The sequence below is a fragment of the Meleagris gallopavo genome, chromosome 6, assembly GCF_000146605.3.
Source record: "Meleagris gallopavo isolate NT-WF06-2002-E0010 breed Aviagen turkey brand Nicholas breeding stock chromosome 6, Turkey_5.1, whole genome shotgun sequence".
NCBI lineage: Eukaryota > Metazoa > Chordata > Aves > Galliformes > Phasianidae > Meleagris > Meleagris gallopavo.
Genome location: NC_015016.2, coordinates 11,937,839 through 11,959,982, shown reverse-complemented (window position 1 = coordinate 11,959,982; position 22,144 = coordinate 11,937,839). Strand labels below are relative to the sequence as shown.

At 40.6% G+C, this 22,144-nt stretch overlaps 1 protein-coding gene across 1 annotated transcript in view; it reads right to left on the bottom strand.

Moving 5' to 3' along the window:
• Positions 1 to 6,890: 6,890 nt before the first annotated feature.
• ABI1 (abl interactor 1) overlaps positions 6,891 to 22,144 on the bottom strand; it is a 40,556-nt gene continuing 25,302 nt past the window's right edge. The window contains exons 10-11 of the mRNA XM_019616746.2: positions 8,614 to 8,781; positions 6,891 to 6,932 (exon numbers count right to left, since the gene is read on the bottom strand). Of these exons, the coding sequence (XP_019472291.2) occupies positions 6,891 to 6,932; positions 8,614 to 8,781 (210 nt within the window). The remainder of the gene's footprint in view (positions 6,933 to 8,613; positions 8,782 to 22,144) is intronic.

The following is a 22,144-nucleotide window of genomic DNA, read 5'->3' as shown; positions in this document are numbered from 1 at the left end:
CTTGAAGAAAAAAAAAAAAAAAACCTAAGATGCAGAGAATTTCCCTTCAGTCACTATTCAACACTTCATTGTTCTTATATTTTCAAAAGATGGCTCAGTTGACCTTTTGTGAAGCACTAACATGTTTTGCAATTTCCATCAAGATTCCTCTAAGGATCCCACTAAGGTTCCTACCCTGTTTTCACATTGTGCAGAGATATCACAGCTTTTACTCACACCCTCGTTATTCCTGTTTGTGCCACATACAGGAATTCCAGATAGCACGAGAAGATCAAATCTACAATTGGTTGACAAAACATTATTTCCCATGGCAAGCAAAGAGCAGAGAAGTGAGTTGGAGAAATCACAAGTTGTTCTTCAGACTCTTCTTCTGGGTTGTGCTGCACATACCTGTAAGTAAAAACCATCCCAAGACAACATGCAAGGGGAAGAAACAAATGCTTTTAGGCACAAACAGGTAAAGCTACGGAACCACCATACTATCATAAAAGGGTTTATTCAGGAAAATGCCATTCATTTAGTTTTTTTGTTTCTCAAAGAGGAAACAAAACATAAGTTCTGTGATCCCATGGTTCTGTACTATATACACTTCACTGCCCATACAATATAACTAGTCATTGTCCTTAATGTAATAGTTTGCTGGAACCAGAAACAAAGATTAGAAGGGAAAATGACAGCTTCAGCAATTTATTTTTCAAGACTGACAAAGATGCAGACATACTTTCATGGTGGTTATGGTTCTACACACACAGCCAGCATTCCAAGTGAAATGGCTGAAAAGGCAAATCACTGCATCCACTATCTGTCACTCAAACTGTATTAGTACAAAACATATTACTACTTTTCTCAAAAAAAAAACAACCCACCCACAACGAAATCCTATTGCCCACAGCACAGAATTTAGCCAAACCCAGAATTTATTCCCCCTGCTCATGCTCCTTTCTGTCACAGCACTGGCAGCAGATCAGTTAAGAATCCAAGTGGATTCCAGTGGAATAAGTAGTTCTGAAAACAACAACAACATGCATGGAAACCTATTTACATGTAGCTGTTTTGCTATAAAACATACGAATACATACAGCTTCTCACACACTTCTCTTCACGCACATGAAAGGAACACATTGCACTCAGCATGGCTCTGCCATGCACAAGCTTATTCTGTCCCAGTGGTGCTGGGAAAGGGACACACACACACACTTGGGCACAGCAGCCACATGACAAGTGTTTGTTAAGTTGAACATTTTGCTAGAATCCCATTCTTCTCTTTTTTTTTTTTTCAAAGTTATGGCATAACAATATAATTGTTCCAGCTTCAAAACAGCAGCTAATTAATCATTCACACACCTCCCATGAACTAAAATGCAAAGGTTTACTGGACATGCACAACTAACACAGGAATGGCTCCCTACAGGCTGCTATGAAACAACAAAGTCAAACCAGAAGCACTATAAAGGGTGTCAGAGTGTTACCACCAGCTTATAAAATACTCATGTAAAGCACTACCTAGCTTTCTTTTTGCAGATCAACATTAACTAAGCAGTTTCATATACCCCAAATAAAACCAGCCTGCAGAAAGCACTCAGCAATTCCTGTCTGAGCTGCGTAAGAAGCCCAACTACAGGACCCACGTCTCATCAGGAAGAGTATTTTCAGTAACATAACATGTCTAAGATGCCAGTTCTGCAATAGAGCCTTTATACCTTCTTTTTTCTCTCCCTTTCTCTAAATATAGTCAGCTCAACTGTAATGCTGTAATTACAAAAACAAAAAGAACTTTCCAGATAGCTGCATTGGACAGCACAGATATGGTGACCATTAATGCTTTGGCAGTTAGTTACCTGCTGCTGCGTTACACAATGTTCTTGCACCCAGCACTGCATCCCTTCCATTTTCTTTGCACTTACGCCACTAAAGCACTGACAGAGATAAGTCCTAATTCAATGGGAAAAAAAGTTATTCTCATAAAGACTGTCTGTTTACAGAGACTTGCAATGGAAAATTAATTTTGGCCAGCTATCTAATCAGATGCATCTGAAGATGTAATAGATTCTTGAAGTCTAATAAGTGACTTTACAGCAGGTTAGTGACACATTTCATTTATGTGATATATCTTCCAGATATAAGAGGTTTTCATTAAAAAAAAGATTGCACAAACATCTTTGACTTGTTTGTTGCACAAAACCATCAGAAAAAGCCTTTCAGGGTCAAGTCTGCAGCCACTGGATTTTTGCCTTGATTTCAGAAAATACGAAGCTCATCAGATCTCTTAATTCAGTATTTAATGAGGTATCTAAAGCTCACTGCTAAAATGTCCATCCAGCAGAAAAGAAGTTCTGGCAGTCTACAAGATAATAGAAATTGTCCTTTTAGAATATGTTTCTACCAGACTGTGGAATGGGAACAAGACTAGGAAGGATTTCACTGCAGCGATCAGCCGCTACACTTAGCAAGCTCTCCTATTCCCCAGCAACACATTCACACTCAGCATTCAAAAAAACAGGTGGGAATAAAGAATGACAGGAAACAAAAGTTTCTGACTTCATTCCTTCTTCATCAAAGCAGCTGCCCTATGGGAGTTGCTGAGGTGGCGGTCAGCACAGAACAGCTGACAGTTAGGGCTGCTCTTTCATAAAGCAAATCATTTTTAAAATTCCATTATAGTTATCTTATTTAAAAAACAAAGAGAACCTCATCAATTGAGCTGCACAGGAGTTACAGATCCTGTGTGTATTCATTCATGGCCGTGGAGAATTCCTCAACAGAACAGCTATCAGGGCAACCCTTACACATTGTATTTAACAATTTTCATAAACAGAAAGATAAGCAGAGCAAGCACAGCACAACTGAGCTGCAGCAGCTTCTGGGACCCTTGGCTTATATTACAGAGTACAGGAAGAACAGTATGTGAAGCAAAGGCCACAGAGATAGTCAGCACTTTATTAGGAGAGGAAATGCCACCCAAGGCAAGGTTAATTTAAACAGAAGGTACAAGATTCTTCACCGTACTTGGAATATTTGTCTGTTGACAAGAAAAGGCAGTCCAAGAGAACGAGAGATAAGACGTTATCTTTCTAATGTATACATTAGATGCTGTTCTGGTCCCTACAAAAACACTTGGTCTCCTCATGCACTTTTGGATGTGTGGAAGGGAAAGTTTGTATGGAAGCAGAGCTAACAAGATTTGCAGACATGGAGTGGTGTTTTTTCCCTACGTTTTCCCTGAGCTATCTTCACCCGCGCCCATCACTATTTAGGTCCTATTGCTTTTGATGTTCCTTGCAAGGACACAAGTCAGACTTAAGGTCAATCCAGCTACTGCAGTGCAACATTGGAAGGTTGCACCTCTGAGTAACTTGTGGTGCACCACCTTTCATAATGAAAAACTCCATGTCAGAACATGCTTCCTTCTGCACTGCCACTGCAAGAGAGGCTAACTACAGAGGTGACAGAGCCAGACTCAAGTAGGTAATGACTACACCATTGTGTCACTGCTTAGCTTCCTCTCTGTCAGACTGAACAACGCCTTCAGCATCCCCTTGCAGCTTCACGCCTCTGACCATCTCAGTAGTTCACTGTTGGCACTCTCTCCAGTTTCCCTACAGCTCTCTTGAACAAGGCAAGAATGACAAGTCTGAACACAGCATTCCAGATGAAGCCTTCTCACTGCAGAGCTGACGACGGTCCCTGCCTTTCAGCTGTACTCTTTCCAAGTCAGCCCCATGCTGCTGTTTCCCTCTCTCAGCACAGCATCCCCAGAACAGCAGCTCCTTTCCAGGACTCGCTCAGCCCTCCCAGCCTGTACAAACCAATGTATCCCCAGGTGCAGGGCCCTGCACATCACTGGCTTCCCTGAGATTTTTGCTGGCTCAGTTCTCATGGTTCCTCTGCACTGAAGTGCTATCATTCAGCATGCAAACCAACTTTGCTAACTTAGAATTATCCCCAGATTTGCCGAGGACATAATTTATGTTCCAAGTGGTCTCCAGAGACTATTCTGAACAATGCAATATTGACCCTGCTTGTTAGCAGCATCCAGCCATGTTCTAGATCTGGCTAATTTTCTTCCCACATAACAGTCCAATCATTATTCAGCCCATATGCTCGTCATGTTAGAGAGCAAAACCAGAGCACTAAGCAACCCATTTCCTTATAAAGAGATAGTTTCATGGTAAAAGTTGCTCCTTGGAACCACAGTTGTCACCAAGAGGATCTGGTGAGTACCTCCCATAGGAGTACCAGAGTATTTACATAACTGCTTGTTTCCAGGCACAACATGCAACATTCATCAACAAATGATTCACTGCATTTTCTACCCTCTTTCTACTGGCTTTCAAATATGAACAGAATTGTGACTGAATGCTACAACCCTTGAACATGGTACCACATTAACCCAAGAGAGGCATACACAGACTTAGGAAAAGCTCCTTCTCATAAACTAAATAATGAAGAGTCCCCACCACACGTGCACTATATCACTCTCTTCAAACAGTGAAGACCTGTTGAGCAGCTAAGACCTATCATATTTTTTTTTTTCTGGAACCAAAGACAAGCCAGCCTGCTCTCAACTCGCTGCTGCTTAGAAGCTCACTCCTTCACACTTCAGAGGATCTCCAGCAGGTTTTCTCCAAAGCCTCATCCACATTGGTCTTCACTGGTTACCTGCTCAATGGAAAATGGCCAGCTATTTGCAGATGAGGACAGATGTCTCCATCTGTAAAGTTCAGAAATGTGAGAAAAGGTAATAGCTGTGTACGGAAGGACTGCCATTGCCTTCAGCCACACAGCCATACTGTACAAAAGGCATTTGGCTTTCTGCTTGCAAGCAATGTTTGTATTAGACATGAGGGAGCGACAGCAAGATTCTCCTAAACTAAATAAGTGATTGTCTTAGTTTCAAAAGCTTCTAACTTTTAACAGTGACAAAAGATGCATGTATATTTTCCTATTGAAATGTACACTTTGAGAACATTTTTCTGTAACAGCTCTTACTTTGCATTAGAGAACAGCTTCAGATGCAGAAGAGAATTTAACATTTTAAGGGGTGCAAGTGCCTCCTGGTACAAAACATCATCTCTTTAAAAAAAGAGCAGTTTCTACATCCAGTACTGCAGCTGCTCAGACATAAATGCAAGTGCTGATCAGTTACATTTTCCAGTTTTGGCACTGTAAACAAAGATGTCCCTTGTCAGAGGAGGAAGGTTGACAACTGCCTCATCTTCATTCACTTCAAGTCCATGGAAATGAACCAGCAAAAATGTATCTTAAAGTATATTTCCCTAAGTTAGCTCTCATTTCCGAGAGGAAGAAGGGGAACCAGCAAGACAGTGCAAGTCAAAAGAGAAAAAAAACCATAGGCCCAAATTTCTAGAGAGGCAGTTTTTCCTTGTCAACTGTTTAAGCTAGGAAGAGCTGAATTTTCAACTCCTCTGCTAAAAGACATTAATTTTCAGAGCAAAGAGAAGATGCAACAGGATTCATTTATTAAAATATTAACTCATGGATTCAGGGATCCACGCAAGAATGAAACAAACAAACATAAGTTTCTAGTCTACTGCTTAAGCTCATTTAATACACAAAAGTAATCATAAAGAAGCACAAACTGCATTCAGAACACAAGTGCACGATGTCTTGTTTAACTCGTCATCCAGCAACATTAAAAATTACTGGTTTATTCAACACCTGAATTGCCCAACACCTAAGAAACAGCATATGCCAAATGCTAAGGTCTTCATTCTTGTCCCACCTTGATGCTCAAGGTCCTTCCTGCCATCTCCCACTTCAGGCTGACCCTCAGCCACTGTTTCACTCCATCACTGTTCAGTCTATGCTTTCATTCATCTTCTCTATGAAAGAAAATAGTACCTATTCCAAATACCTCACATTTCAGACACTAAAAGAAAGCAAACACTAAGCTATTGCTGTTCAAACCAAGGAAAATTGCTTTTTTGTAACACCTTCTGAAGGTAATAAGCTATACCGAAACAAAGCACTGTCCTGTTACAATCTAGCATCTGTGGGTAGGTAAGTGACAGGGGGCCCCAGGTCCTGCCTCCACTGCCATTTTACCATTGTCCCACAGGGAATCTTGAGGGCACACTAAAGCATGGATCTGCCTTCACATCATACATCACAACCAGCTGAGCAACTCCTGAAATCTTTTAAGTATGTTTTTGTCTTCAGAACAGCCAAACTAAAACCTCAAACAGGAACTGACAGAAATATGTGATGTCACTGTGGTTACAGCAGAAAACTTGTAGTACAGAGGCCTGAAGATATATATACATATCTTAATGCCCTCAGTAAAGCCTTGAAGCTCAAAATGGTCCGAAATATAGACTTGCTATCTTTTCCCTAAAATCCTGCCTAACAGGATGAGTAGGTTCTCATATACCAGAAGGGTTTGCCAATTTCTCCACAACAGTAATCAAGTCCCTGCTCTGCCTTATCAGAACAGTCTGGAAAAGCTGAAAGTCAACACCAAGGGTTTAACAGCTGAGCTGTTTGTGCACAGCTCTGTATTGTGGACGTAGTAAGTAGTTCTGTGGCCACCTCAGACCCACAGGTTACAGCTGAAAGACAACTATAATTGCAGAAAATAAAGATGCAGCTGGTCTAGCTTTTAAGTAGCAGCCAGAGCAGAAGCCTTTCCTGGAGCTGCTCACTGCAGTGTCCCTTCATCCCTGAATGATTTTTTTCATGTGAAGCTTGTTTGTTCTCAGTAAAAAATAAAATGAAGTTGAATTCATTTTTTCCAAGTAAAAGCAAGTAATTTTTCCATCTGTACAATTAAGTTTCAGTTGCAAGAACAGAACACACCACTCCATTTAACTTTTCCTGAGTATTTTTTCCACTGAAGAAGGTATGTAGCTATGAGAAATATCAAGTGGCTACTAATCAAGATTAGTTGTCCAGTCATTTAGACTAGACTCATTCTGGAAAACATGCACAGAGAACTGAAACGGCACATCAGGACTGAGTGACAGAGGTGGGAGGGGAACACAAACTGACTGCAGAAAGAACCATAGGATTTTCTTCCACAGTTCTCATTACCAGAAATATTTTTTATCAAATTGTACCTTGTCCCATAGCTATTTGCTCTGTATTGCAAGACCCAGAATTGAGTAGCTGACTGGCAGTGCCTCAGATCTGTGTTTCTAGGCAATACTTCTTCCATGGAAAAGAATTCTGTTTTGAAAATGCATTCATCCTCCCATGCTTTAGAGGCATGGAAATATTCGTGATTGATACAAGCAAGGGGAAAAGACGACACTCTGGAAACTTCAGAGAATTTAGAACCAGTCAATCAAACAACTGCACAGCAGATTGATCAAATGTTTCAACTGCATATCTTAAAAAAACACTTGAAAGCAAACAGCTGAGCCAATATGCATGTTACCCATATCTAGTTTAGTTCCAACAAATTAGTCCCCAAAGTTCATTTATAAGCAAGGATTCATTGCAGGAAAGACCAACCAGCAGCAGAAACTATGAGTGACCTTGCTAAACACTGCTTCAAAGCTCTACAAAGCACTGATTGTTCATAGTCTTTAGCAAACAGTTCATGTATCAGGTGACTCAACAGCTTTCAGCACAGCGCCTTCAGTTCAAGCAGCAAATAGTACAGAGGGTTAACAGCTTTTGTGCTACTACGGAACATTTTGGCTTTTTCACTATTAGTCTCACTATCACTATCAGTGAGCCAATGAAAATTTAACAATAATTGTTTCATTCACTGCAGCTCTAAAACACACAAGAAAAGACGTGCTCAATGCAACAGAACATGCAGTGCTTGTGAGGCTTGTTGGTTCAGTCCTTTATGCAGTCACATCTTCATATGTAGTCTTAAACCTAGTATCACAAAACCTCCCAATATTTGACAGAGCAAGAAATTTATTTACACCAATTGTACTTCCTCCTACTTAACTGTTTCAGTGACAACTACTTCCTAAATATTTAATAGAGCTTTTAACTTTGCATAGGTCTTAACAGATTGAGTCAACAAGTGTTTCAGAAAGGTTTGTTACGAGAAAGAAGAATGTGCGCTGGAATCTCCTCCCAGCTGACAGCTTTCAGGGAACCATTGAGCTGCCATTTAAAGTTTTTGGAAAAACCATGATTACCATGTAAGAGCAATAAACAGAGGTTATCAGGGCTCTACAGGGAGACAGCAGAGTCCAAGAGGAGCACTTTTCTTCAAATTTAAGAAATTTAGTCTAATATGTACTACTAACACAATATTGGCTGACCAACAAAGGTCTTAAATTCTGTTCTGAAGAACATTTTAAGTTGGATCCTTTGAGTTCCAGTTATGAAACATTTGGATTTCTTTGAAAACAAAATCCTCTCCAACCCTCTCTCAACTGCAGCTTCTGATTCTGGGAACTTAATTAACTCCTGTTTTAAATCAAATACAGTCGCAGTACTTCTTGGTAAGGGATCTGTTTTATTTCAATCACAATCATCATTAGAAAGTGGCTTTCATAAATATTAAAAGAAGAAAGTCTTACCATTTTCAATCACATTAAACACAGAAAAAGTCAAATAAGTCAACATAAATTACCCATCTCTCAATAACGCAAGAGGGAAAATAACACCTCTATTGAAAAAGATTACCTGGGAGATATGGTTGATGGAGGACTCCATCCTCCGCAGCTGGGATGCCTGGATGTCCAGCAGCTGTAGCACATTGTTGGCCAGAGCATTGATCTGATAAGCAACACTGGCTAGAGACTGAGTTGTGTAGGCTTTGGTCTCTTCTAATGCTTTCCTTTTATCTGGAGCCTGTAAAGCAAAAGAACAAGATATTTGCTTAAGGCCAGGAAAATGGCGCAAGATGAGGGAAAGGACGGGAACAAAAAACGCAACCTATATTTAGAAGAATCTGTAATCAAGAAGATCTGACTGTGCAGTCAGACAAAGTACTCAGTCTGCATCAACATTCAAAAATTCTCAATAAAAAAGCAGAAATAAAGAATTTGAGAACTATTTAACCTTAATATTACATGCCAAGAAGCAATTCATTCAGCAGAAAAAAAACCATTATGTGATTTGTCAGCACTGGGTTTCTAAAGCCTGCCTGCACATCGCTCATTTCTGGAAAAGCCTCTAATTCCTCAGGAACACTGAAACAGTTTTCACCATCTCTTATGAGATCACACAGCCCAAATAACTTAAATACAGAAAAATATTTTCCCACAGTTCAGTGTCCCCCCACCACACATGCTGCCCACAAAGCCGGCCTTCCTGCTGTGCAGGCTGCTGCAGCCCAGGAGTGGAGAGGGGGAAAACAGAGCTGCAGTTATGACATTACCTCTCCTCATGTGAAAGCTTAGTAAACCTTCCTTGGTGGCTGCCAGCTTGCTGCTGGCCCCGTTTGCTCAGGTACCACTCGCCTTCAGGAGTAGATCCTTGCTGTGTCCCACTCACACAGAACAAGGCTCGCCTAAGCCTCCTTCTCCTCCTGCCTTCCCCTGAGGTGTCCCACAGCAGCACCCAGCCTCATGTTCTTTCCTACCCCTCTCTGATCCCATTCCAACCCACACCTTTATCCACAAAAGGTGCACATCTCATACATTCCTTGCCTTCTTCCACCCCATGAGCCCCACATTCATCAGTTCCAGCAGCAGCCAAGCCACATCACATGTTGACAGAAGAGCCAGAGAACCCACCCTGCATTTCATTTATTTGTACCACAGTTGGTCCAGTTGCATTTACCATTTGTTCCTGAATCTCACTTATACTTCTTCAGTATCTTAGGTTAATATCCACCAGTGTTAAATCTGCCCCTTAAGTACGAAGAGAGCTAATACGGAATCCTTGTCTCTCGCTTTAAGGAAAAAACTGGAAGGTAAACTGATCATATATATCATAAACTCACTGCACGACAAATACTGAAAGACAAGCTATGCCATGCTATCTCCTAAAGAGATACATATAAATTTTTTTTCTAAACAAGGATGAATTCCTACCCCACTCCCACAAACCAGGAGATTTGTTTCAATCCATGATCAATGTTCCCAACAGCGTTCTGACATGTAATAGAACACTTCTAGTCAATGCCATCCTTCAAATAGATTCACAGACACTTTCAACAACAGGAAGCAGTTTAACGCAATCTGTCGCCAATGGGTAAAACAGCTACTGCATGGACTAAGAACATGCTACTGCAAAAAAGAGAAAAAAGGGTTAATATTTCTTAACGCAAACAAAGCTACCTTTCACCTTAAAAGAATAAGGATGTTTCTAGATATCAGAAAATTTTTTTTAGCAAGTCACTTCTTCTGCAAATAAGCCTTCACAGTGAAGTATCTGTTAACTACTATAGCTCAAGAAGCAAGCTTCCCAAAGCACAGTGATTCTCCAAAGAGGCATTTGAAGCTTCAAATCATTACTAGCAATGATCTAAAAAAATAAGTAAATAAATAAAAATAAAAATAAAAAAAATCACAACCTGCACTGTTGAGTTGGCACCCACAGAAAACAAGGTTTTCCATACTGAACTTCTACCACCTTCAGCAACAGTGGAAGTGCAGCTTGCAGCCTCAGGGACAGATGAAATAGAATTTCTACTGAACTAGACACAGCCAGTGAGAACCAGTCAGCATAATTCCACCTTTAGATCTATGTTTGAGTGGATATGAAATTTTTACTCACGGTATTTTATTAAAGATTTAACTAAACACTGTTAAACTGAACACCAACTGATTACAAAGCTACAGCACTGTTACTGTTGTCAAGTGAGAAAGCTTCAACAACAACAAATCTCTTGTTTTGAGCAAATGCCTTGTCCTCAATTGCCTAAACACCTAAAATTCTGGTTATTTGCCCAAATGAGCAGTTTGGCAGCAGGATTAGATGAGCAGTTGTGACACAATGTATTTCATGTCCTACTAGATCAGAGATATTTCAAGCTTTATAGATAATTCAGACAACTTAGCTCAGTAGTTTAAATAACAGCTTAAATTAGAACTAGTTTGACCTATAGTCTTCAGCATTGTTTAATTAGAACTGCTGATATCCACAAGATATAAGCTAGAAGCTTCACAGCATGGGAAATGAAGAGTGGAGAGGGAAAAGCCAAGAGCAGCAGCAGGAGGAAGCAGGAATTCCCAGCATTATTGAACTGCTATTTTCATTTCCAAGCAAAAACTAGAAATGGTACAGATCATAAAACATGTTCACGTGCCTTTAGATACTTTAGTACAACACATGTGCATCAGTTAACTATTCAAATTTGGAGATGACAATATGCTATCAACTCATTTGTTTTTCCAACAGTTCAGAATTACTTCATGGTTTTGTATTAATAACTTTGAAGATACTGTTACTTCCTCAGTAGTTCTCAATGTGAAAGGAAGTTTGAGTGCTATTTAGTAACAAACTGAATATTATTTCAATCAAAACGATCACAGCTTTTGAAGTTTCCCTCTTAAAAAGCAACCTGTATTTCCAGCTCATCCTTAACAGTTCTGTCAGAATGGCAAAACTGCAGTTTGAAATTGCTTTTCCTAAAACCCAAGGGGACAGAGATGATAAAATAGCATGGCATTCACACCACGTATCACATACATTTCTCAAGTCCAAACCTGTATAGCAATGCTTCCTAAAAACAACTACATTACTGTGATCAAAACTGACTTTACACCCCAGCAATTGCCATAATAGAAGAGCAAAATCTTACCTACTGCTTTCTCAGTTCAGCACCACTCCAAGGCCAGACAATGAGGAATTTGTCCATCACTCAGCAACCAGTTGCAGCATTGCCAATTTCCCACACCCCCTCCAAAACACCACCCACACATAAGCACATCCGCAGAACAGTGTCTGTGCAGCGGACAAGCCATCTGCCCTCCCTGCTTTCTCACTCGCTAATTCCCACCATTTTCTAGTTCATACAGCACGCAGCTACATATACCAGCTTCCTCCAAAATCACATCAGTTCACACTGCAAAGCATCTTCAGAAGGCAGGCATTTGCATGCAGGTCCATACGCTTATTACCTTTTTTCCAGCCTGCTTCCCTTTTCCCTACTTCCATCCTACTTTCTGTGCTTGAAATTCCCTGCAAGAAAGCAATGACCAGGCTCCATTTGACAAAGGTCAGAAAGCAGCTCACTGGGTCACACACTGCAACAAGCCTGCTAGGAATGAATTAGTTCGCCTCCTGAGCATGCAGCATATGTTGTTCCACATTTTTCATCTCGAATGGCTGGACTATGTGCAACCTCAATTATTAAAAAAAAATCACCCATGATAAACTACTAATATAGCACTGCCCTAAAGCTGCCCAATAATCACTAAGCTAAACAGAGCTGTTAATTATTCAGCACCTGACACCCTTCAGATGTTGGCATTCTGTTCAAGGGCCCAATCACTCTCTGCAACCAAGCTAGAGGAACAAATCTGCAGTCACTTTTATATACCTTCGCTGTTATTGCTTAGGATGCCTTTAATGAATTCAGTGCTGCAGTACATTTACTTTTGCTTCAAAGCAAGCATGGAATAATTGTTCAGTTCTGCATCTTGGCTGTCTTCATTTAAGAAGCATCTACCACCTTTCATTAACCGATTAAAGAGAAAATTAGGATTACAATAATCAGTTGCCACGAAGATTTAGCAGTCTCTATCACATATCAGCACTCAAAGAATAAAACTGCATCATTCAGTGATCATCAATACACCCATTTACATTCTTTTGTTCATGCTGTCATTTATCTATCTTTCAAGTTTACAGAGTGCAGACTTCCTCCTAATGCTATGAGATAGTAAGATTGGTTCCAAAATTCTGATTTCTTTCACAAAGGTCTTACCACCTTAGCTCTGAGTTTTGATCTTGACAAAGCCAAAACTTTTAGCTTAAGTTAGCTATAACCTACAGCATGCCATTTTTGCAGAATTTTAGAAACATGCTTACAGAGCGGTAACAACACGTATCCGGTTGCTGACTTAGAGACTACTTGTTATCAGTACTTAACCTCCCCAAATATTTCTGAGAAGTGCCCCCCTCTCCCCCACCCAGAAGACAGCATTATTTATAAGCCTATCTAAAACAAGAGCTTGTAACATTAAACAGATCTTTCAAAAGCATCTATGAACTTGATGTTGCCACTTTACTGATCTGATAAAGCCTTTAGTAACCCAAAGCTGAACGACAGCCTTAAGGGCTTTTTTTTTTTTCCCCAAAATTCTGACTGCTATTGGCAAAAGGTCTGCACATTTCTAAACCATTCACAACATACGTTCAGCTTAGAGCAAATATTCTGCATTCAAGCTGCAGTAATGTGTCTCAAAGGTTTCTATATGCCACGAGCACTAGATAATGTTTATCTACTCTGAGCCAGAAGCCTAATTTAAATTGATTATTATGAACTGTTAATTCAAAGGTCACTGTAAATAACTGAGGTGCTACCTACTGAAATAAGGATGTGGTCCACAAATACAGGTTCCCTTTTCCCCATAGCTCTGGGTGGTTGTTTACAAACCATTCTAACAGGCTGCGTCGTGGTGGACTTTTCAGGTTGTTACTGACAGCTAACTACATCAGTGAGAGAAGAAAGTCTAATAGGTAAGTCACAGCTGCAGATGCAACAAGTTTAAATACTCCAAAGAACTTTCAGTAACCGACTACTTACCTGGAAGCCATCCAAGGATATCTGAACTCACTGTGGTTATTACTAGCAGGTACTCACCAGGAAGCATTCAGGGTTTCTCTCATCACAGGTACAGCCTTAAGGGATATACATCATTCCAGAGCAGCAGCAGAGACTAGGGCTTTAAGATTTACAAATGAGAGTTGCTTAAACTCCTGACATATATTGTCCAGAGAAGGAACACAGTAGGAACTGGGTGTGTCAAGTGCCTCCTAGAACAGGCTTACCATGCTCATGCCATGCAGCAATCTCATCGAAGGAATTCTCTCTCCAATACAGTAGACTGAGATTACTTCAAGTGGACAACACACTATTTCTCAGCATCCACAAATCTTAGTACAACTAGGCCCGGTGTTTGCCTGCCTAAAAGTTAGACTGTTCTTCATCAGAAAATGAAGCAAGTCATCAGGAGACTTGGTTCAGAAATTTAAGCTTTGCTCAACATATTGGCACAAGACATCCCACAGCACCACAGTTAAGACTTCAGAGGGTCACCACCACACTTCATCTGCTGTTTGTCTTCAACAGAATCATCCCCAAAGCAGCCATCTTCAGTATTCCTCTGACTGGAACCACCTACTTCGCTCTTTATATCATTGCTACCATCAGTAAACAACTGTGGGAAATTTAAAATGAACCCATTTACGTGAAGACAGGGAGCAGGTTAGGGCTCAGTATGAGCACAGTCTGAAAACAACACAGCAAGCCTGATCTCCACACAAAGGGGAACTAAAGGCAAAACCACACGTTCCAGAGCACAGGTGAATCTCAATTAACAACCCACAATGCAAACAGCAGTACTAGTTTACATTGAAACTGTTAATATAATACAAGCAGTAGAAAAATATTCAAGCACTTTACTTAAGTCACTTGTCATAACTTGTGATTTTGTTGTACTTCACTACCATTTCTGAATTTCTGTGAGGTATTGAAAACTCAGGATTTTAGAACCCAATGCTTGTGAGCTATTAATAGCAACACACTGCAGCCACTGACCATGTCCATGTCCCATCCAAGGCCTCTCCAGGGGACTGGCAGTCATTCCTTGCACTGACAGTGAAAGCAAGAAAGAAACAGACTGTGCAGCACACGTCCCCCTGCACAGTGTGGAGCAGCATCAAGCAGGAGTATGGGAGCTCTCAGCCACTGAAATAACCGGCTGTTTCAGGAGCGTGAAGGCACAGAAGTATGCTTAACCATTCAGAACTGTTCTTAAACCTAAGATGCCTCACACTACAGTAACCCCCAAATTAAAACTGGGATGATGAAATGCTTTCAAGTCCACGCAGTACAAAATTCTTATTCCTAACTACTGAGGAAGAAACCCTCCATAAAGACAGTCAGAGTAACAACTACAATTCAAATCCTCTCAACTTACCTCCAGCACCAACAAAAACAAAAAAAGCCCCAGTGGTATTATACAGTACTTAGACTAAGTTTCTCCAGGATAAGATGCAGTAACTCAGCTATCCCAAATGCAGAGGAACTGGTAGAACTTGAATCTCTCCTCCTCAGGTAAACACCTTGCACAACAAAGCTAGCATTCACTCAAGGCACCAACCTTGAATGAGATGATTACCCCACCAGCTACAAATACACAAGCAGGATTTCAGTCTGTTCTTTTTAGAAATACTATTTTGTCAAAAATCATCAATTAGTCAGCTATAGAAAAAGACACATACCAAATTAAAGCAGTGTGACAAACACACAGAACTGCATACCAATCACTGTCTATTGCTCACAAGCTCTGCTTCAGTCAGGCCCTTCCCCCAAATCCTATGTATGCTGGACAATCAGCTAGAAACAAATCCTTCATTTCCATCAATAATATTCCCCTGACCTGTCCTGAATAGTCTTGATAGCAAATTAGCATTTCTATGGACCGAAACCAATTTAGCCAATCTGCCTTAGTCCTTGCAGATCTTCTTTCAGTTGAAAGTTGCTCTTCATTCACTTGATTAACTGTAAAAAGAAGAGACTCAATTTTCCAATCATTATCATTTTGTGGAAGACAGAGAGAACGATTTTTTCATTAAGGAGAGACATTCTTTCCAAAGGAGAGTCTGAGGAGTACATATATATTACACATACACACGTATACACCACAGCAGTCCAAACTTTTGAGTCTTGGTAACAAAAACATGTGATGATTGCAATACGTACACCAACATTAAAAAAAACCACTATTTACTTCTCTCAGGCACACAGACATGTTAGCAGGTTCCAGTCCATTCTGACCTGAGTACTAAGCACAGAATGGGGTCTTTGTGATTAAGCTTCCAATAACTGCCTTACTGTCATCTGTGATTTTACTCTAAAAAACAAAAAAGACAATACCACAAGATGTGGCATTCACAATACTCTGTCACAGACTTCAATAGCTCTGTAAACAAGGGCAAAAATAGCTTATAAAAAGAAAACAAACTAAAAAAAAAAATCCACTATTTTACAGTAAATAATTAAAAAAAAAATCAACTTAGAAATTCCATTTTAATCCAGGCTGTGAACATGATAGCACGAAACTAAACTATCCAATGGGAGAGCGATTTACAAAGCCATGCCGACTCTGACAGATGGAGCCTGGGAAGACATGTGCCAGCTGCTCTGTTAGCAGCGTTCTCTGCCCAATGGAGAAATACTGTTCGTATCGGCTGTGGACTAAACTATTCCTCTTATTTAAAAAAGAAAAAAGAAAAATCTCTATAATGTTTAAAGCTTAGTTTTCAGTTCTTCTGCCAAATCCAATAGGGATGTCATAGTAAACATACGTGTTGGCAAAGCATATTGTAATGTTTCAGTTGTTAGCGTCTGTGTATACAACAAAATCAGCATGCAACAGTGAACCAAAGCGACAGAAGTTAAATGTACCCACGTGTCATTTTCACACAACCCTTGAGCACTCAATAAGGCTTCAAGATTGCATATGCAGCAAACTTAACAAATTTAGTCTACTGGGTTTTATCTTGTTTTACATGATACAGACCACACAAGCTCCAGGGCAGAAACCACATCTTCCATTCCTGTAAAGCACTACACAGCATTAGTGCTTACAGTTGCTCCAAGATTATGCTCCCAACTTCCTTGCAATGCCTATGACTTGCCTTATGACATCACATCACTGCACACGCTAATCCCCTTGGAGCTAACCAAGCAGGCCCTGATAGAGACATCCATGAACCACAGCTCCAACCATCTAATGCCACCAGAGGCCTAGAAGAAAAGTCCACGGTGCTTCCAAAGAGATCTTTCCTCTTTAAGGCTAAGGAAGTTACCCAAGACTATGGGAGCGAATGATTATTCCAGTACGCTAGGCAACAGATAATATTTGTTTCCTTATAGACTGTCTCTCAAATATCAATCTTCTGTTTTCTGGTTGTAAGGGCTTGAAATTAAAATGGCTGTTTACTTTGCTTAAGTGCCAGCATCCTCCCACAAGCTTTAGCTCATCTAACAAGGACAGGCTCACCAGCAATCCAGAAACCCAGAGGAAACTGCAGATATTCCAGATGCAGTTTTTTTTTTTTTTGGTTTTAGGAATAGGAGGGAAACATTTCAGTATTTATTAGTTACATTAACATCATGCTTGTAGTAACAGTGGAAGCAACACAGAACCTGAATGCAATGAACAATCTGAGCTGGGCGGATTTAAGTCATGCACTCACTCTCTAGACCGCCGTTCCAGGCAGGCCTGGAAGCAAACCAGACAGCATTGAGCAAGCAAGGTTAGGACGACAAGATTTAGCACAAAGAATCAAATGACAGCATCACCTCACTCAGTTTTCAGACATCACAGACTATGTCAACAACAATCTGAACCCATACAACAGGGCAGTCCCAAGTGGTGTCTGAAAGAGAGCTACAAACCAAACACTGGCATCTGCAGAACAGGCAGCAAAACCAAGCAGGCTCTCAGCTACACTCTGCCCTGATCAGCTCCAGGAAGAACTTCAGCACATTGAAACATAGAACTAAGGAGTAGTCAGACCTTCAAATAGTGACTGCAAAAGTTCCTTTAATTCAGGGAGAACTGGTATGCTGAAGAGTCACTGTTAACACAGCCTCCATAACTAAAACATGGGCAGCTGCCGTTAAAGCAGTTCCCAACCATCACAATATTTTTAAAACAAGAAAGCAATGACCATTACAGGGTGAAATTCTCTTTGAATACTTCGTAGTATTCCATGCCCATTTAAGTCTTCTTCAGTCTGAAAAAAAAATAGAAAACATTTGTATCTCTACCCATGATCAAGATTCACTCTGTTTTGTAGCCTACAGATGTCTTTATATATTCCAACACCTACCTTCACTTCCCAAGAGACTGCTTCTCTTTTCTTGAAGAGATATTTAGGAGCAGGCCTAAAACCAAGAGGCTCGATACATTTTGGAGATTCAGGAAAAGAAGAAAAAAGACCCTAATCACTAACAACTATTCTCCAATTTACTGTAAGCTCAACAGTGATCTCATGCTAATAAAGTAACAAACAGCAATCAGAATGAATTTTTTAACTTTTGTTTTATTTTCAAACAAGAACTTGCATGTAAGCAGAGAAAAACAACAAATAATTACTAATATTGTGTAGGCTTTCGTGCAGCCTGGGCCTAACTGTATGCTTTTCATCTGACAATACTTGTAAGCACATTACATCCAGCCTCTCTTTAAAGAATTACTTCTTATAACATTAAAATTCAAGCCTAAGGTTAGCAACAGCATTCAGAAACCTTACATACTTCAGTTCATTTCAGCACTGAGTTTTTCAATTGCAGCAAGTAGGAATTCAGCTCATCAAAAACAAAAAAAAAAAAAAAAAAAACACAACAGATGGTTCAAGAAAACAGAGAAGAGCAAAGAGAGAGAGAGGAATGGACGGTAAGTAATATACCACTTCTTCTTTGCAAAGAAAGAAGTGAATAGGCCAGTAAGTAGCAAAAACAAATACAGCCATCCCCAAACACAGCAACACGCAAAACTTAGAGAAACCAACAGAAGACAGAAAGCAAGTTTTCGGTAGGAAACATACATATATAAAATAACAAATTAAGGGGTTATACACACACACACACACATATATGTATGTATGTATGGCAGGGGGAATTGTGCTGGCAATGTGTCTGAAGGAAAACATTTACAGGATGCCTGGAGAAAAGGCAGAACAATCCTGAGTATAAACTCAGACCTGTTCTTCACACATGGATTAGGGGTGCTTGTTGAGTCCAGCAATGCTACAGAGTAGGACAGTCTATCAAAGTCTGATGTGCTGAGCTACCTTACAATCCTCATTCTGTGCCACAGGTAAGTTGCCACTGTCCTCCAGCATTCTTTTTTGTGTTCTTTTTGTGAATATTTGCATTCCGGGGCTGACTTCGCTTTTTAACAGATGCTTCCAGAGGTAAGCTACATCCCAGGTCAGCTTGAAGATCAAAAGGCTACAAAGATTGTGAAAGGTCTGGAAAACAAGATGTGTGAGGAGCAGCTGAGGTGCCTGGGTTTGCTCAGCCCAGAGCAGAGGAGCTGAGGGGAGGCCTGATGGCAGCTGCAGCTCCTCAAAGGGAGCAGAGGGAACGGCATGGAGCTGTGTCAGGGGAGGGGCAGCTGGGGGTCAGGGAATGGTTCTGCTCCAGAGGGCAGTGGGCATGGAACGGGCTGCATAGGGCTGTGGGCACGGCCCTAAGTGCCAGAGTTCAAGGAGTGTTTGGACATCACTCCCACAGAGTGTGTTTGGAATTTGGGTAGCCCTGTGTGGTGATGGGAGTTGGACTCAGTGACCCTTGTGGGTCCCTTCCAACTTAGGATATTCCAATTTCATGATCCTGTTCGAAACTTGGAAATGTGGGGAAAAAAAAAAAAAAAGCAGTGGCTGCATCAATAGCAAAAAGAGTTACGTGCTTTCAATTTTACCAAAGAATTTCATTATTTACAAGCAAATGAAATCCTGCATATATAAGAGCATGGAAGAGGAAAGGCTTGTAAGTATACAGGCCTAAACACTGAAGATACATCCAAAACAAAGCTAAGCTAGCATCTACAGCAAAGCTAATCTTTGTACTACCTCTATTCCCAACCAGGTGTTATAAGAAAAGCTGACTTTCAGTTTCTAAATTTTTAAAAGGAAATTGAAAAACACTTTTCTGTTCAATGGCTACAAAAATTTGTTTTCCTAATCAGAAAAGGAGAATTTTCTTGTCAGAGGGGATGGCTGGAATTTTGTACTCGTTATACTCAATGCATTTTACTCAACTTCTGCAGTGATTGGTTGGCATTTATTCATTTTCTGAGAAGGCAAAGAACTGAGTATCTTTTGCTCATTATTTATGTTCTCTATTTGCATAACTCCTTCATAACTGCTCCATTAAACACCTCTTCCCCTCCAAGGCCAATTTTAAAAAGCCTCCTGCTTTATGAGACTGACAAGCATGACTCACAGCCTTCCCTGCACTCATTTCCCCCAGGCCTAGCAGGATGTTATACAGCCTCTAAGTACCTACTTCAGCTCATACTCTCCCACCCCCACCGGTGCTGCAGTAACCCTTTACTGCAATCTGGGGGGAAAAAAAAGTAAAGCTACCCCTCTAGCTGTCCGAGGTTGACAGCAAGCAATTAGTAACAGTATTTCCTTTTACTGTTGTTCTACCATACTCACAAGGCGGAGTGACTGAAAATGGGCACACAACAGTGGGATTACATACACATCTCAATTCCTCTCTGCTTTTACTCCTCCCAGAAACTTGCAGAGCTGCTCATGACCCTCAACTCACTGTTCAACAGCCCTTCAGATCATTCCTATATTTGATATTTAGTGTTCAACATTGATTGTTCTTTATCAACTCTTAAAGCCTTTTCTACAACATGCTCAAATCACCCCACTCCCCCCTACTTCCATATTCAACACCAAAACCAGCAACTTCTCTCTGAGAAGCAGTGGCAGTTTACTTTGACCAACCCTTAAATACCACGTACACATGTGCTTGGCCACCATCCCTAGTTTTCAACCCTCTCACAATTACAACAAATACCTCCCTCAGACTCTGAATAGTCAATATGCATAGACAGGAGCTCATTTTACAGTTCTTGTTCATGCACAGGTTTCCAAAGAGGAAATGTGTGCTAGAAAGCTTTCAATTGATCGTTATTCTTCTCCATCAGTTTAAAGGATAGATTGCCAAAGAGGAATGAAATACACGTCTAGAAATGACACAGCTCACCATTCAAGCAATACAAGGCTTCTTACAAATTAAGAATTACTTTGTAGCTTCAATTACTTCCACGGCAAGAACAATTTTTTCCAGCACACAAAGCTAAAGGCACCTCAGAAATTAGATAGAAGGAATCTGCTGCCATTTAAGACAGCATGTACTTGCATTGCTCCCAACAAGTCTTAGGATTACTGCAGCAACCAGATCATTTTGGTGCTGAGAGAACATACTGTATGCTGCAGCAGGAAACACACCCACGGTAGTTGAAGAGAGCCCTTTCAGAGCCAAGCGCTTCTAAAGCAGACACATTTTACCTTATACAGCTAATGCCAGGAGTTTGCATCACAGAAACAATAGCTCCTCCCAGAGATTCAGAAGTCCTGTAATTCAGCCAGCAAATCAAAAGTCGAACAGTTTCCAGCCAGGTCTCCAAGGGTCTTGCCAACATAAGCGCATTAATCCATCATCTGTCTATTTGTTAGTCTGGTGCTCCCTGGACCTTGGTTGAAGCATTGTCCAAGCCACCCGCCACAAGGACTCACAGGGGAACCCTGGAGGCTGTAATCATTTTTATAAAAACTCTTCAGGATTAGGTCCAACTCTGCTATGTCAGTACATATCCACTGGCGTACATTAACTGAACGCCATCTCTCCTGATATGACCACCTTCCCCTCACTGTTAAGAGATCCAAAGCCCCCCAAACAAAGGTTTTATCAACCCTTTTCCACCCTTTGGTCTCACAACAAGAGGATCAGCTTCCTAAACAAGAAATATTTCTTATCAATGAAAGACTTGGCAGCAAGTATTCAAGAGATCTCCTAAAAGGTTTACTAGTAGACAGAAACACGTAAATCTTTGTGCACACAGCATCTCCTGAACTGCCTTCTGTTTCTCTGTCCCCTGCCCATCCCCTCATTCCCAGGTGGTTACAAACCACTTCACAGTCAAGGCCTTAATCCCAACTCCGGGCCATTAAGGATAATCTGAAAGAGAAATGTATACAAATGCCTTCAGTAGCTGCAGTTTTATGTGATGAGCTGCTATTCAAACCCATGCCACTGGAAGCTGTCTGAAAGGCATCATGAAAAATAGCTGCATAATTTAAACTGCAATGCAGTAAAATACGCAATTAAATAATAGAGAGATTAATTACAAGAAATAGACATGGTAGAAACGGTTTTCAGATGAGAGCTGAAAAGAGACTGAAAGTCAACAAGGTAGAGAGCAAGCCCTAAAGAAACCATCTGTTTCAGAGGCTGAAGCTGCAATGACAGAAAACATTATAATAATATAAAATTTTATTA